The 14,040-nt window shown below is 42.5% G+C and overlaps 1 protein-coding gene across 1 annotated transcript; it reads left to right on the forward strand.

Moving 5' to 3' along the window:
* The first annotated feature begins 439 nt into the window (after window positions 1–439).
* Window positions 440–6,849, forward strand: LOC135148505 (uncharacterized). The gene is made up of 4 exons (XM_064083757.1): window positions 440–1,243; window positions 1,336–2,464; window positions 2,567–6,053; window positions 6,219–6,849. The coding sequence occupies exons 1-4, from the start codon at window positions 440–442 to the stop codon at window positions 6,847–6,849; spliced, it is 6,051 nt and encodes a 2,016-aa protein (XP_063939827.1).
* Window positions 6,850–14,040: the final 7,191 nt, after the last annotated feature.

The following is a 14,040-nucleotide window of genomic DNA, read 5'->3' on the forward strand; positions in this document are numbered from 1 at the left end:
AGGTCCTATCTCTGTAGTCTGGCGGGTTGTCCCTGTCGGGGAGTAGGGGAGTGTCCTTGCATTTGGGGTAAGCTTAAAGGGCTAGGCCTCATCGTATTGGACCCCTTCCGGGAGGAAGATTCTAGAAGGGGAGGCCCAGCCCACATGGGTCTCTTAGGAGAAAGAACTACGTAACGGCTTGATCCCCTATAAATAGGGGTACGTAGGCAGATTGTAGGCATCGATCATTCTTGAGAGCTATTCCAGTTAGCAATCTAGAACCCTTTGCTTGCAATTGCAGCCACCTCCATAACAAACAATCAACCATCTCTTACATTCTCGCCAACAGAAATCTTGATCCACGCCGCGAACCTCATCTTTGTTAACCTACCAGTTTTCTCCGTTAACAAATTGGCGCTAGAAGGAGGGCATAGTTCAAGATTTTCCATCGAGGAGAAAGATGTCGAATCACGGCGAGACAACGCCCGGCGGGAACCAACCCCCCGATCCTAGATCAGGGATAGGCAATAACCCTCCCGTCGACAACACGCCGGTCGGGAACGCCTCCCAGGACAGAGCAATCATCATAACAGACGGAGAGTCGGGCGTTATGAGACGCCCCATCTCCGGCTCGCCGCCGGTATTCATAAGCAACGAGGAGTTACTCAAGGAGCTGCACTACTTGAGAAACGAAGCGAGAGAACAGCAAGCTCTCAGAGAGCGAGTTGCCCAACTGGAGTCCCTTGTTCCCGGAACACATCGTTCCGGGAAGCAGCCCTTTGAAGAGGAAAGTCAGTCAGGCCATCGCGATGATAGAAGGCCTGTGATTGTTCCACGAAACTTATTCGCGTCAGGCGGCCAGACTACTGCCGGAGGAGAGGGCGCCAGGGACGGAGGAAGACCCCCGCAAGATAGACGATCAACCGCACATCTGGAGGAAGCCAGTCGAGATGTTAACGCTCTGGCGGAAAGATACAGAGGAAGAGTCAGTAGGGCGGATCTTTTGGCCCTGATCAAAGATCTTGAAAGCAGACCTGAATATGCGAGTACCGGATCAAGAACGGCAGGCACGGGACGAGAAGGACATAGGAAGGAGATTCCGCATGGATCAGACTCAAGAAGCTATGACCGATCGCAAGAACAAGAACCCCGTGGTTTAGGAGGAAGATCGGAGCGAGACCCGATTGTGCTTGAAGGACGGCAGAGTCAGGGAGGAACGCGCGAGCATGCGACGTCTCCGGGCAACGGAAAGACTCATCATCAGGTTCTTTTCTTGTCTCCTCTTTGTAAATTATCGTAAAAGTTATGTTATATTTCGTTCTGGTAGTAGTAGGATATGTAATAATGAATGGTTAGGCAAATCTTGATCAGACCATTGCCGATCCGCACATTCAAGCCTCGTCTCAGGCCAATGCTCATGCCAATCCGCATATTCAAGCCTCATCCCAGGCCAATGCGCCCCCATCTGCTCAGACTCACGCTAATCAATCCAATCTTCTCGCCACGGCAAATGACCTCATGGCTACCGGAACACTACCATCAATGACTCTGTCACAGCCAAACGTTCAGACCATTCCAGGCATCGGAGCCATTGATGTCAACAGCCTGAGAAAGCTTTTGGCACATTTCGACGGAAGCCAAGCGTCTCTTTCAAGCCAAGCCCTATCACCATTCTCTGCTGAAGTGATAGAGGCTCCGCTGCCAGCCAATTACAGAAACACCACCTCCGATTTAAAGTTTCATGGCAACTCAGATGCTGTAGAGTTTCTTGGAAGGTTCAATGTTGAGATGGGTGTCTACCAGATACCGGATCCTGTCAGGTGTAGACTTCTTGCGGCCACATTCAGAGATAGTGCCTACCAATGGTTCCGGAAGTTGGAACCAGCATCCATCACTACTTGGACAAGCATGCAGACTATGTTCTTGACTCAGTTCCAGGCAACCGTCAAGTATGCTCCACCGGTCACCACTCTGGCAAATATCAAACAAAAGGAAGGAGAGACTCTTCATGCCTACTTCAAACGCTTCAATGCAGAGTCATCCAATGTTCGGGGGGCAACTGATGAGACACTGAAAAGCTTCTTGGTGGCTGGGCTTCGAGTAGGAACTGATTTTTGGAAGCACTTGCAAGGCAATGATCCCAAGTCTCTGGCAGATTTATATGCAAGGGCTGAGGCATACAAAAATGTTGAACAGTCACTGGCTGAGAGTCGAAAGAATGAGAGAAGCCCTGGTAAGGCTCGACAAAAGAGAAGGGACCGGTCCCCAAGTCCAGAACAAAGGGGGAGGCGACGAAGTCCCAACCGGGTCAACACCATGTATAGAAGGAACTACACACCTCCTCGAGATCATGAAGAAAGGGAAGATCGCTGGACACCGCTTGCCGCGCCAATTGATCACATCTTCGAAGTTAATCGTGACAAGGGACTCTTCCGCAGGCTAGCTCCACTAAATTCTTGGCAAGCCAAGAATAAGGACAAGTACTGTGAGTACCATGAATCAACCGGGCATGATACCCATGAATGTAGACAACTGAAAGAGGAGATCGAGTTGCTAATCAAATAAGGCCAGCTTAATGAATGGATAGTACGAGAAGCCCGGTCCCGACGAGATATTCGAGCCAAGGACAGAAGGGGGCTTGGCTATACTGGCGATCAAGAAAGGGGAAAGCAAGAGGACATCCAATTCGTTAAGGAGGGAAGCATTCATGTCATCTTTGGAGGGCCACATTTGGCCGGTGAAGGGACCAGGGCTATGGAGAGATATGCAAAGGAAGCAAAAGGTAGGCCCCTTACTAATATTCATAATTTGTCATCTAGACCGCCTAAGGTCTTTAGAGGCGAAGCCATTGACATTACCTTTTCAGAAGAAGATGCCAGATGGGTTCACCACCCGCACAATGATGCCCTGGTGATCGCCCTTCGTATTGGTCCAATGAATGTTCATCGTGTGCTCGTTGATAACGGAAGCTCTGTCAACATTCTTTATTATGGCACTTACCAGAAGCTTGGCCTCCCTGATAAGGATATGAAAGTTGAGGATGTCTATATTTATGGGTTTGGTGGAGAGGCTGTAAAGGTAAAAGGAACAATCCGGCTCCCGGTAACTCTAGGAGAAGGAACATGCTCAGCCACTCAGGTTATGGATTTTATGGTTGTGGATCACGACTCATCACACAATGCCATTATTGGGCGACCGTTACTGAAAGAAATGAGAGTGGTCACATCAATATATCATTTGTCTATGAAATTCCCAACACCTGGGGGGATTGGAGTTGTAAGGGGGTGCCAGTATGACTCCAGAGAGTGTTACCTGCAATCTCTTAAGGGTTTCAAGAAGAGTAGAGCACTGAAAGAACCCCTTGTTGCCAACACTGGTGGGGAGGTCAATATGACTTACTTCGTCCAATTTCCTGAGGAAGGAGATAATCTCGAACAATCAAAAGGGAAAGAACCAATGGATGTAGATTCAGATGCAGAGCTTAAGCCCTGCTCTATATGGGAAAAAGGGGAGACGTCTGGAACAAAAGACGAGTCTGATCTAGACCCAAGGCTGCCCCTAGAGTCAACCAAGACCGGTCCAGCTGAGGATACTGTTGAAATCCAGGTTGGGGAAGCCAAGGAGGCCAAAATATTAAAGATAGGGTCTAAGTTGAAAGGGGAGTTGAAGGCAAGCCTTATCCGTTTCTTGAGAAGCAACTTGGATGTTTTTGCTTGGTGTCATGCCGATATGGTAGGAATCGACCCAGAAGTAATGAGCCACCATTTAAATATCGACCCTACCAAGAAAGGGATGAGACAGAAGAGAAGGCCTGTTAGTGGAGAAAGGGCCCAAGCACTAAAGGAAGAGGTTGACCGGTTGTTGGGTGCTAAGCTGATCAAGGAGTCGTTCTATCCTACATGGCTGGCTAACCCGGTCCTTGTCAAGAAGCCTAATGGGAAGTGGAGAACCTGTGTTGACTTCACAGATCTGAACAAAGCATGCCCAAAGGATAGTTTCCCACTCCCAAGGATAGACCAGTTGGTGGATGCCACAGCTGGACATGCCTTGCTGAGTTTTATGGATGCCTATTCAGGATACAATCAGATCCCCATGCATGAGCCAGATCAAGAACATACCTCATTTATAACAGACAGGGGGTTGTATTGCTATATAGGAATGCCATTCGGGCTAATCAATGCTGGCGCAACTTACCAACGCCTTGTGAACATGATGTTTAAAGACCAGATTGGTAAGACTATGGAGGTTTATGTAGATGACATGCTGGTTAAGTCCAAGGAGGCGCAAGATCACATTCGGCACTTGTCTGAAATGTTTGACATACTTAGGAAGTATCGAATGAAGTTGAATCCCCAGAAGTGTGTATTTGGAGTTGAGTCTGGTAAATTCTTGGGGTTCATGGTAAATCACCGAGGGATCGAAGCTAATCCTGCAAAAATCAAGGCATTACTTGATATGAAGTCCCCTCAGAATGTGAGGCAGGTTCAGAGCCTTACAGGAAGGATAGCGGCATTAAATAGATTTGTGTCTAAGTCCTCAGACAGATGCAAGGAGTTCTTTAAGGCTATCAAGGAGGCTGGGAAAACGTTTGTATGGACGGATGAATGTGAAGAGGCCTTCCAAAAGATAAAGGAACAATTGGGAAAGCCACCTCTCTTGGCCAAGCCGGTAGAAGGGGAAACATTGGTCTTATACCTGGCTGTTTCAAGACACTCGGTCAGCGCCGTTCTTGTAAAGGAGGAGAAGGATGTCCAATTCCCGGTGTATTATGTTAGTAAAAGGCTATTGGATGCTGAGACAAGATACACTAACATGGAAAAGTTGGTATACTCTTTGGTCTTAGCAGCAAGGAAACTTCGTCCATACTTTCAGGCACATAAGATTGAGGTGAGAACTTCATACCCTCTCCGTCAGATTATGCATAAGCCAGAAGCAACGGGAAGATTGATGAAGTGGGCAGTAGAGCTAGGACAGTTTGATTTGGAGTATAAGCCTAGGGCTACTGTCAAGGGTCAAGCTCTGGCTGATTTCTTGCTAGAATTTGAAGATGATAGCCAAGAATGGGCAATAGTGCCATATAGTCCTAACGTTGAGCCCATTGACGGTCTTTTGGTGGAGGATGACACATGGTGGAACTTGCATGTCGATGGAGCTGTCAACTCTGACGGAGCTGGAGTGGGTATAGTTTTGGTTAGTCCCGGGGGGTGTCGATTGTTAAGTGCCATTCACCTAGGGTTCCCTGCAACTAATAATGATGCGGAATATGAAGCTTTAATCAATGGTCTGTCCCTAGCCATAGAGATGAAGGCCAAGAACCTTATCGTGTATAGTGATTCAATGTTGGTGGTTCACCAGGTAAATGGGGGGTTCTTAGCTCGAGGATGGAGGACGAATTTATACATGACCCATACACAAGAGTTAATGAAGAGGTTCAAAGAGGTACATTTGGAAAAGGTTCCTCGCGAGAAAAATGAAGGTGCTGATGCATTAGCCAAGGCCAGTTCTAGAAGGGACACCAAGTTATTAGGAACTATCCAATTCTGTGTTCAGGAGAAGCCCAGTGTGTCAGAAGCACAGAAGGTCACCCGGTTCAGAGAAGATCTGATGGAGGTGGAGGATGGAGTTGTGGATACTTGGATGACCCCTATACTTAAGTTCATCCAGGAGGGTCAGCTCCCGGAAAGTGTAAAGGAAGCCAGAAGTCTCAGATACAAAGCAGCTAGATTTGTAATATATGACGGTGTCTTGTACAAGAGAGGGTTCAACCAGCCGCTGCTGAAGTGCATTGCAGGGGAAGAGTGCAATTATATCTTAAGAGAAGTGCACGAAGGAATATGCGGCAATCACTCGGGGGGTAGTTCACTTGCACTGAAGATCCTTAGGCAAGGATACTACTGGCCAACTATGAGGAGTGAAGCAAGCAAGTTCGTGCAAGCGTGTGACAAGTGCCAGCGATTTGCCACATATTCATCTCGTCCTGCAGCAAGTCTGACTCCGTTACTCAGCCCATGGCCATTCGCTTTGTGGGGGATAGATCTCATTGGAGAGCTTCCAAAAGCCAAAGGAGGAGTCAGGTATGCAGTAGTGGCAGTTGATTACTTTACAAAATGGGCTGAGGTCGCGCCTCTAGCAACCATTACTGCTAAGAAGATAACAAGTTTTGTATTCAATTCAATCGTGTGTAGATTTGGTATCCCGTACAAATTAATATCTGATAATGGGAAACAATTTGATAGCAGAGAATTGAAGAAGTTATGTGATGACTTGAATATAAGGAGGAACTTTGCAGCTGTGTATCATCCACAAAGCAATGGACAGACTGAAGCAATCAACAAGATCATCAAACACACGCTGAAGGCCAAGTTGGAAGAAAAGAAAGGTGATTGGCCGGAGGAGCTTCCAATGGTACTATGGTCATACAATACTACGCCAAGGACGACTACTGGGGAGTCACCGTTTATGTTAACCTATGGCTGTGAAGCAATGGTTCCAGTAGAGGTCGGAGCAGGTTCCTTCAGGAGAGACCACTTCCAGGAAGAGGACAATGTTGTTAATCAGAGGCTACATCTAGATATGTTGGAGGAAGTCAGAAGGGAGTCGCAAGTTAGGTTGGCAGCATACCAACAAAGGACAGCCCGGTTCTACAACAGTCGAGTCAAGCCTAGACCATTTAAAGTGGGAGACTTAGTGTTACGCAAGATGATGCCAGGGATGAAAGTGCCAGGTCACGGAGTATTCGGGGCAAATTGGGAAGGACCCTACCGCATTCGGGCTGAGATCTTTGGAGGAGCATACTACTTGGAAGACATGCAGGGTGAGCCCATCTCCAAGGCATGGAATGTTGAGCATTTGAAGAAGTATTACCAATAAGAGCAATATGGACTCTGCTAATAGGAATAGCATGTAGACCTTAGATGAGGAAGAACACCCTGTGTAATCACTTTTCAGTATATGATGGCGAAACTCTTTCATTCGTTTTTACTGCCTGCAAACATAGGGCGCGCCCAAACATGGGGCGCGCCTACCTGGTAACGACTTAAAAAATTACTAAGTTATCAAAGACAATAACTCCTCTTAAGAATTCTGATTAAGAGTAAACCCGCGAGAAGAGTAGTAAAGCAAAAAGATCAATATATGTCAGACCGACTGCTCTTTCTGGCTTAAGTGAGATCAAGACTGGGCGCGCCAGGTGATACGGCGCGCCACGTGTTCCCTTATAAATATTTTATAACACAAGCATAATCAGGGAGATTTTCATATACATGGTGAAGTATAAGAGAGATGAACAAGCAAGTAACATCATAAAAGATAATACTTGGCAAAAGCAGTTAATAATTAGGTGCAAGAACAGCAATATGAGGGCGCGCCTCATATTTAAGATCCATCACAGTCAAATAAACAAATTTAAACAAGTTGCAGGGTTACAGGGACCCGCGCCCAAATGAAAGTTCAGAATAAAACAGAGATAAATATCAAGCCTGATCTTGAGAGGAGTCATGAGGGTTAGGCTGAGATCCAGTTGTATCAGCCGTCTCAACAACTGGAGGATCCTGAGAAGCACCCACGCCTGATTCAATCCTAGGGATAGGATCTTCCAGGGACTCTTGGTGATCCTGGCGCGCCTCAAGTGGGGAGGCCTGTTCTAAGAACTTCCTGGCAGAGTCAGAAGCGGTCTCCAACTCAATCTGCAACCTTTTCTCCTCTATAGCCTTGGCCTCTTCCACTTTGAATTCCTCAATCCAGGTGCGAGTAGAAGGAACAAACTTACTCCAGTCGTAATCTGGATCGACTGCCAAGAAACCCGTGACATAGCTCCTGAAACCATCAGCAAAAGCCTTTTCATAGGACGCGCCCAATTGTTTATTCAGATCTTCGGCTTTACTTTCCAGAGAAACCACCTTTTCACTCGCTACAGTCAAGTCTTGTGCTGTATTGTTCAATTCAATCCTCAAATTGTCGGCATCTTTCTTGAGCCTGGCAATGTCCCTCTCTGCATCTGCTTTAAATTGTTCCAGTGAAGACTTGGTTTTCTCAGATGCTTTCAGTTGTTTCTGTAATTTGCTGTTCTCCTCTTCTGCAGCATCTAGGCGCGCCTTAATTTTCTCAGTGTCAGAGGGGTTACAGGTCAAGTGAAAAAATAATTCACCTGCGGCGCGCCTACACGCCTCAGCCGCTTGTTCACCTGTCCTTTGCTGCCAGTTATGGAACCTCCCTGGGCCTAAATACACATCGGCCATCTTGGCAAACCAATCACCTGCAGCCGTGACTGGAGCCTCGTAAGGGAATTCTGAAGTAGTTTCCGTTCCCTTCAACTTCTTATTTTGGACAAGAGCATCCTCCTGGGCCTTTCTTTTTTCCTCCTTCTTCTTGGGAGGAGATCGTTTAAGAGCTGGCTGGCTAACAGAGACTTTACTCGGCTGCTTCAAACCGGACGCGCCCTGTGTCTTGGCGTGCCCTGTGTTGATCCCAAATCCGGCAGGAAGAGACATATCTGAAAATACACAAAAAGAATGTTACAACCAGAGATACAAGCTAAAAACATAGATATGATCAGATGCAACAAGCAAAGCAATAATAAAAAGAACAAGGAATAAGGAAGTAAATGTCAAAAGAAAGGAGGGTGACCATAATCAGGCGCGCCCTGATATTCAGCCTCATCAAGTTCTTCGTCTTCCTCTTCGACTTCAACTTCTTCAATCTCTTTAACCTTCCTCTTTATGGGGCGACCCCCATAGAAGTCCAGATATGGACATATATCTCCCACTGCGTTACTCAGGAAACCATATTCTTTCAAGCGATCAGTAGTGACATGATGATTGATAATCTTCGCCTCATAGGGAAGGTTAATAATATTCTCCGCACGCCTCTTGGCGCGCCCAGTAAGCACTGACTGTTTTCGTTCAGCTAGACATACAAAGAATAGTCTAAGTAAAAGAAAGACAAAAGAGAAATGAAGAAAGGGCGCGCCTAAAGATAAGAAACTTACTAGGAGAAGTATTAAATTGAGTCCTGACTCTCTCTTCTGGCCAGGTATAGAAGAAAGGTTCCTTCCATTTCTTCTCGTTGCTTGTCTTTCCCTCAGACCATCCTGTGGAATTATGAGTCTTCCAAACCACTAAGTAATAATAACCCAGACTGGACGCGCCCAATCTAAAGAAAAAACTTAAGTCCTCCATTGTAGGTGCACGGTTGTTATGATCTTGATAAAGCATAAACAAGGCGATGGCTAACTTCCAGCCATTGGGAGACAATTGGATTGGAGCAATATCAAACCACTCAATTATCGACCTGAAGTATGGATGGAGAGGGGGACCGATGCCTAGCTTTACTAACTTCGGTGTGAGAACCATTCTGGGAATGCGAAGCCTAGGATTGTAGTCAAAGATATGGGGTCTCATCCAGGGATGAGGGCGCGCCCAGATACATCCCTTATCATAATACCTAAGGCACCACTCAATCTCTGCCTTAGAAGCAGTAGAGGACAACCCCACGCATGCTAACTTACCCGCCTTCTTGCGCCGTTTGGCTTTGAGGGTCTCACGTACGTCTCCTTCCTCCTCCCAGTCGAAGTCCAACTCATTATCCGCTATTTGAGGATGAGCGTAGGGGTTAGGAGAAGGGGCTGGAGAAGGAGGGCGCGCCTCATCTGATGAGTCCTCCTCCCTAATAGCATGATAAAAGGTTCTGGCTTCTTCTTCGGCGGCAGCTTCTTCAGAATCCTCATCATATTCATCATCATCATCTGCGAATCCTTCTGCATCAGCATTATCCAGTTGGTCATCCTCAGATTCTATGATACGGCTCTTCTTAGGAAAATCACGAAGATCCTGGTCGTCTTGATCCAAAAGTTCATTTATATCAACTTGATTGGTTTCTGGCAACTCAGGAGAAGAGGCCCCACTTTCAGCCATGACTGTGGGGGGTTGAAAAGGAAAAGAGCGTAAAGGGGTTGGTGAAAAAAGAACTGGCGCGCCCAGAATTGCCAGCTGCAAAAGAAAAAGAACAAGTTGTAACAACTGGGCGCGCCGAGATAAGAAATAAATAAAAATAGAGGAAGAAAGAAGAAAAGTGGATGAGAATTAAAAAACAAGAAGACGCGCCTAAAGATAGGGCGCGCCAAGAAAGAAAGAAGAGGGAAAAACACGGCAGAGCAAAGAGAAATAGAAGTAACCCTACAACACACCTCTACACAGAACGGAAATAGGGAACTACATATTACTATTATGAGACGCGCCTAGTCTATGTCAAACAACTCAGACATCACAAACATCTACCTCAGATTAAAGATTCCTTAAACAAAATCAAACAGAGATACATACATATATACATACAATCAACAAATGAAGAACACTGAAGAAAACGAAAGGACACATGCTCAGAACTAACAAATGGCTCGGTGAAATAAAAAGATAAAGACATGGGCGTGTACCTTATGAAGAGGAGAGTACTGGGCTGGTCTCAAAATTTGCAGGGGAGCACGGACGTGGCTTGTAGAGCTCGGTGAAGATCGACGACGGCGAGAGGTCTTCGGAGTATAAAGAGGTAAAAATGAAGAAGTGAGAAAAGATAAAAACCCGTATTTATACTCGGGTAAAAAAGGGAATTAAAATAAAAAAGAAAAAATAACACGATTGTGGGATACAGCTGTATACAACAAGGACTTCAACGGTCATGAACATGAGGCGCGCCTAGATAGGTCAAAGACAGTTGCTGAAAGGAGGTGAAAGTTTTAAAGATCTCGTCGACATTTTCAATGACACCAAGATCTGGGGGGTAGTTGTTATACGCAAAATTATGAAGAATAGCAACTGGGCCGGGTCTACGTGAGTACGTTTATATGGGCCAGGAAAGTCAAGATCAGTCCAGCCCCAAAGCAGCCCTGTCAAAAGATAGGGCGCGCCCTATCTTGAGGCGCGCCCACTTGCCAAGGAAAGTTCATTTTTATCATCATTCCGAAGGGCAGTGAGAGGTACTTCGTGTTTAGGGGGACGCCCTTGAGCACAAGTAGATCTCATTGTTGTATTACGAAGGCCCTACCTTGTAGTCTAGGGAGTTGTCCTCCTTGGGAGGTAGAGGATAGAGAAGAAGACACCCTGGAAGGTCCTATCTCTGTAGTCTGGCGGGTTGTCCCTGTCGGGGAGTAGGGGAGTGTCCTTGCATTTGGGGTAAGCTTAAAGGGCTAGGCCTCATCGTATTGGACCCCTTCCGGGAGGAAGATTCTAGAAGGGGAGGCCCAGCCCACATGGGTCTCTTAGGAGAAAGAACTACGTAACGGCTTGATCCCCTATAAATAGGGGTACGTAGGCAGATTGTAGGCATCGATCATTCTTGAGAGCTATTCCAGTTAGCAATCTAGAACCCTTTGCTTGCAATTGCAGCCACCTCCATAACAAACAATCAACCATCTCTTACATTCTCGCCAACAGAAATCTTGATCCACGCCGCGAACCTCATCTTTGTTAACCTACCAGTTTTCTCCGTTAACAAGCAACACACCAATCTGGCTATACAGATTCATCTGATACAAATTTTAGCGTTGTCAATAAAAGGAGAATGATATATTGTTGTCTCACTTGGTAAATTGAATCTCTGCCTTTTCTGTGCAAGTTTGTGAAAAATTTTATTAATACTTATTTAGATTGATTATATAACAAATGAAATCATTTATTGGAATTTAATATCAATCATTAGAATTTACATATGTATGTATAACTTATGTGTATGTATGATACAATTGCTTAGATAGTTGTCAGTTGTCTACAAGCATCTAGAAAGGAATTACGAAAGTTTGGGTGCTCTTTTAACAATCTCAAAGTCCTTTGAAACAACTAATTATTGATTTGAGCAGCAGATATTCAAAGGAGTTGACGCGGAGACTATTTGGTGTGTGAAACTTTGGTAAAGCTCATCAGCCAGATTCTCAATACAAAGGAAGTAGTAAAGGGATCTGAAATGGTCAGACGGGAGTGAGAAATGTAGACGATGAGGCTAGCAATGCAGTTAACATTGAGGAAGTATCACGTGAGATGGGGAAGTCTAACAAAATGATGTCAATGTAATTGTCTCCCTATTTACATTGGTGTAGTCTTTGTTTAATATCTTGAGAATATATAATTTTGCAAGTTAGTACTTTTAGTCACTCAAGTTCATTGAGAAGTAGTTGTTTTAGTCATAAATTTTATATTGCAAGTTCTCATTTGGCTCATGCATTAATGTCTCGGGAGTAAGTTATAGTTTTGATCACATGATCTATTTAAATTAACCATTGACGGGTTTTTAGATTTTTTATCTATTGTTTTTGAAAGAGATAATAAAATTTTCATAATTTGTATTTTATAATATTTTTATAAAAACTTATAAGAACATAAAGGACTTGAGTACAAATACAATGACAATAATGAAAAGAATATGTGTTTCCATGTAAATTTAAGTATAACGTATCCCTTAGATTTAGGAAACATTTTAAGTATAGTGTATCCGTTGCAAATTTCAAATTTCAATGCAGATGGAAATATCATTATAATCCGTGATTTTAATTTATTGATTTAATCTCTTATTCATTGAGGTAACATATATAAGCAACAATGATGTAATTAGTTTACTTCTCTGTTAAAGATGTCTTTATTTTATTTAACTCTTAATCAAATGAAGTGTATAAACGAAATCTAGATATATTTATAATAAAAGACATATATATTATATATTTTCTTAGAAAGATTATATTTAAGTCAAGTGAAGTGAATCAATTATATATCTATGTTGACTATCCCTTAATTTATGCATACATTATGGCATTTATATTTAATTGACATACTCTGGTGTTATTTAATTGTCATCTCTGAATGCTTGATGAAATACAAACCCTGTATTCTGACTAATACATGGAACAACAGACCTAAAATCGATCTTAAGGATCTGAATTGCTAGCTTCTTTATGTATTATTTATTTATTTATTTGTGATAAAATAAAGTGTATAAAAATAATATATATTTAAAATAATTCATTTTTAAAATATTTAAATTTAGTTAAATAATTCATTAATATTCCCAAAACGATATAATTCATTCGTATGTCAAAATATTATAATTTAGTTAAATAACTCATTTTAAAATATTATAAGTTAGTTAAATTTTTTAGTTAAATATTTTCTAGAAAATCGATGTCTTAATGCATTACTCTGCCAAAATATATCACATAGATTACAATACATTATTATGCCAAAAAATTGTAACAAAAAATATCTATTATAAATACATTTTAGACATTAATAATTATGTAAAATAAATTCTATCGGTTACAAAATTTGAATTTCAATACTCATCAAACATCTTAATACAAAATCTCATTCTCAATTTTACTCGCTAAATTAAATCTGTTACTAACATTAACTACATAATTCAAAAACTCTTATTCATTTACTTTCTTTTTTGTTAAAATATTGTCTTTATATTTGTTGCAAATCTCTAATCTCACTGTAAATCATAATATCATAAAAAAAATTCGCATCTGCTATTATGCTTCCTTAATTTATTCGATTTTTAAGTTGGATGGAAAAATTAACAAGTATGATTAATCAATTTCTTTTGGTAATATTAAAATATATAGTTACTCATTCAATGCTAAACAACTAAAATGTATCATGTAAATTTAGGTATAGCGTATCCCCTAGATTTAGGAAACATTCAGATTCAGTTAAGTACATGACAGTCGTTGCAAATTTTAAATTTCAATGCGGTTTAAAATATCAGTATGTAAATTATAATCCATGATTTTAATTTATTAATTTGATCTCTTATTCATTTAGGTAACATATATAAGTAGCAACAATATAATTAGTATACTTCTCTATTAAAGACGTCTTTATTTTATTTAATTGTTAATCAAATGAAGTGTAGAAACGAAATCTATTTATATTTTTTATAAAAGACGTATATATTATATTTTTTTTAGAAAGATTGTATTTATGTCAAGTGAAGTGAATCAATTATATATGTAGGTTGACTATCTCTGAATTTCTGTATACATTATAGCATTTGTATTTAATTGACATAACTAATTGG

The sequence above is a fragment of the Daucus carota genome, chromosome 8 (genome assembly GCF_001625215.2).
Source record: "Daucus carota subsp. sativus chromosome 8, DH1 v3.0, whole genome shotgun sequence".
NCBI lineage: Eukaryota > Viridiplantae > Streptophyta > Magnoliopsida > Apiales > Apiaceae > Daucus > Daucus carota.

Bases quoted from the DNA above. Each gene is read 5' to 3' on its own strand.
- LOC135148505 (XM_064083757.1), top strand. From the start codon at position 440: ATGTCGAATCACGGCGAGACAACGCCCGGCGGGAACCAACCCCCCGAT. The intron at 1,244-1,335 runs GTTCTTTTCTTG...ATGAATGGTTAG, and splicing joins ACGGAAAGACTCATCATCAG to GCAAATCTTGATCAGACCAT. The intron at 6,054-6,218 runs GTATGCAGTAGT...ATTTGATAGCAG, and splicing joins AAAGCCAAAGGAGGAGTCAG to AGAATTGAAGAAGTTATGTG.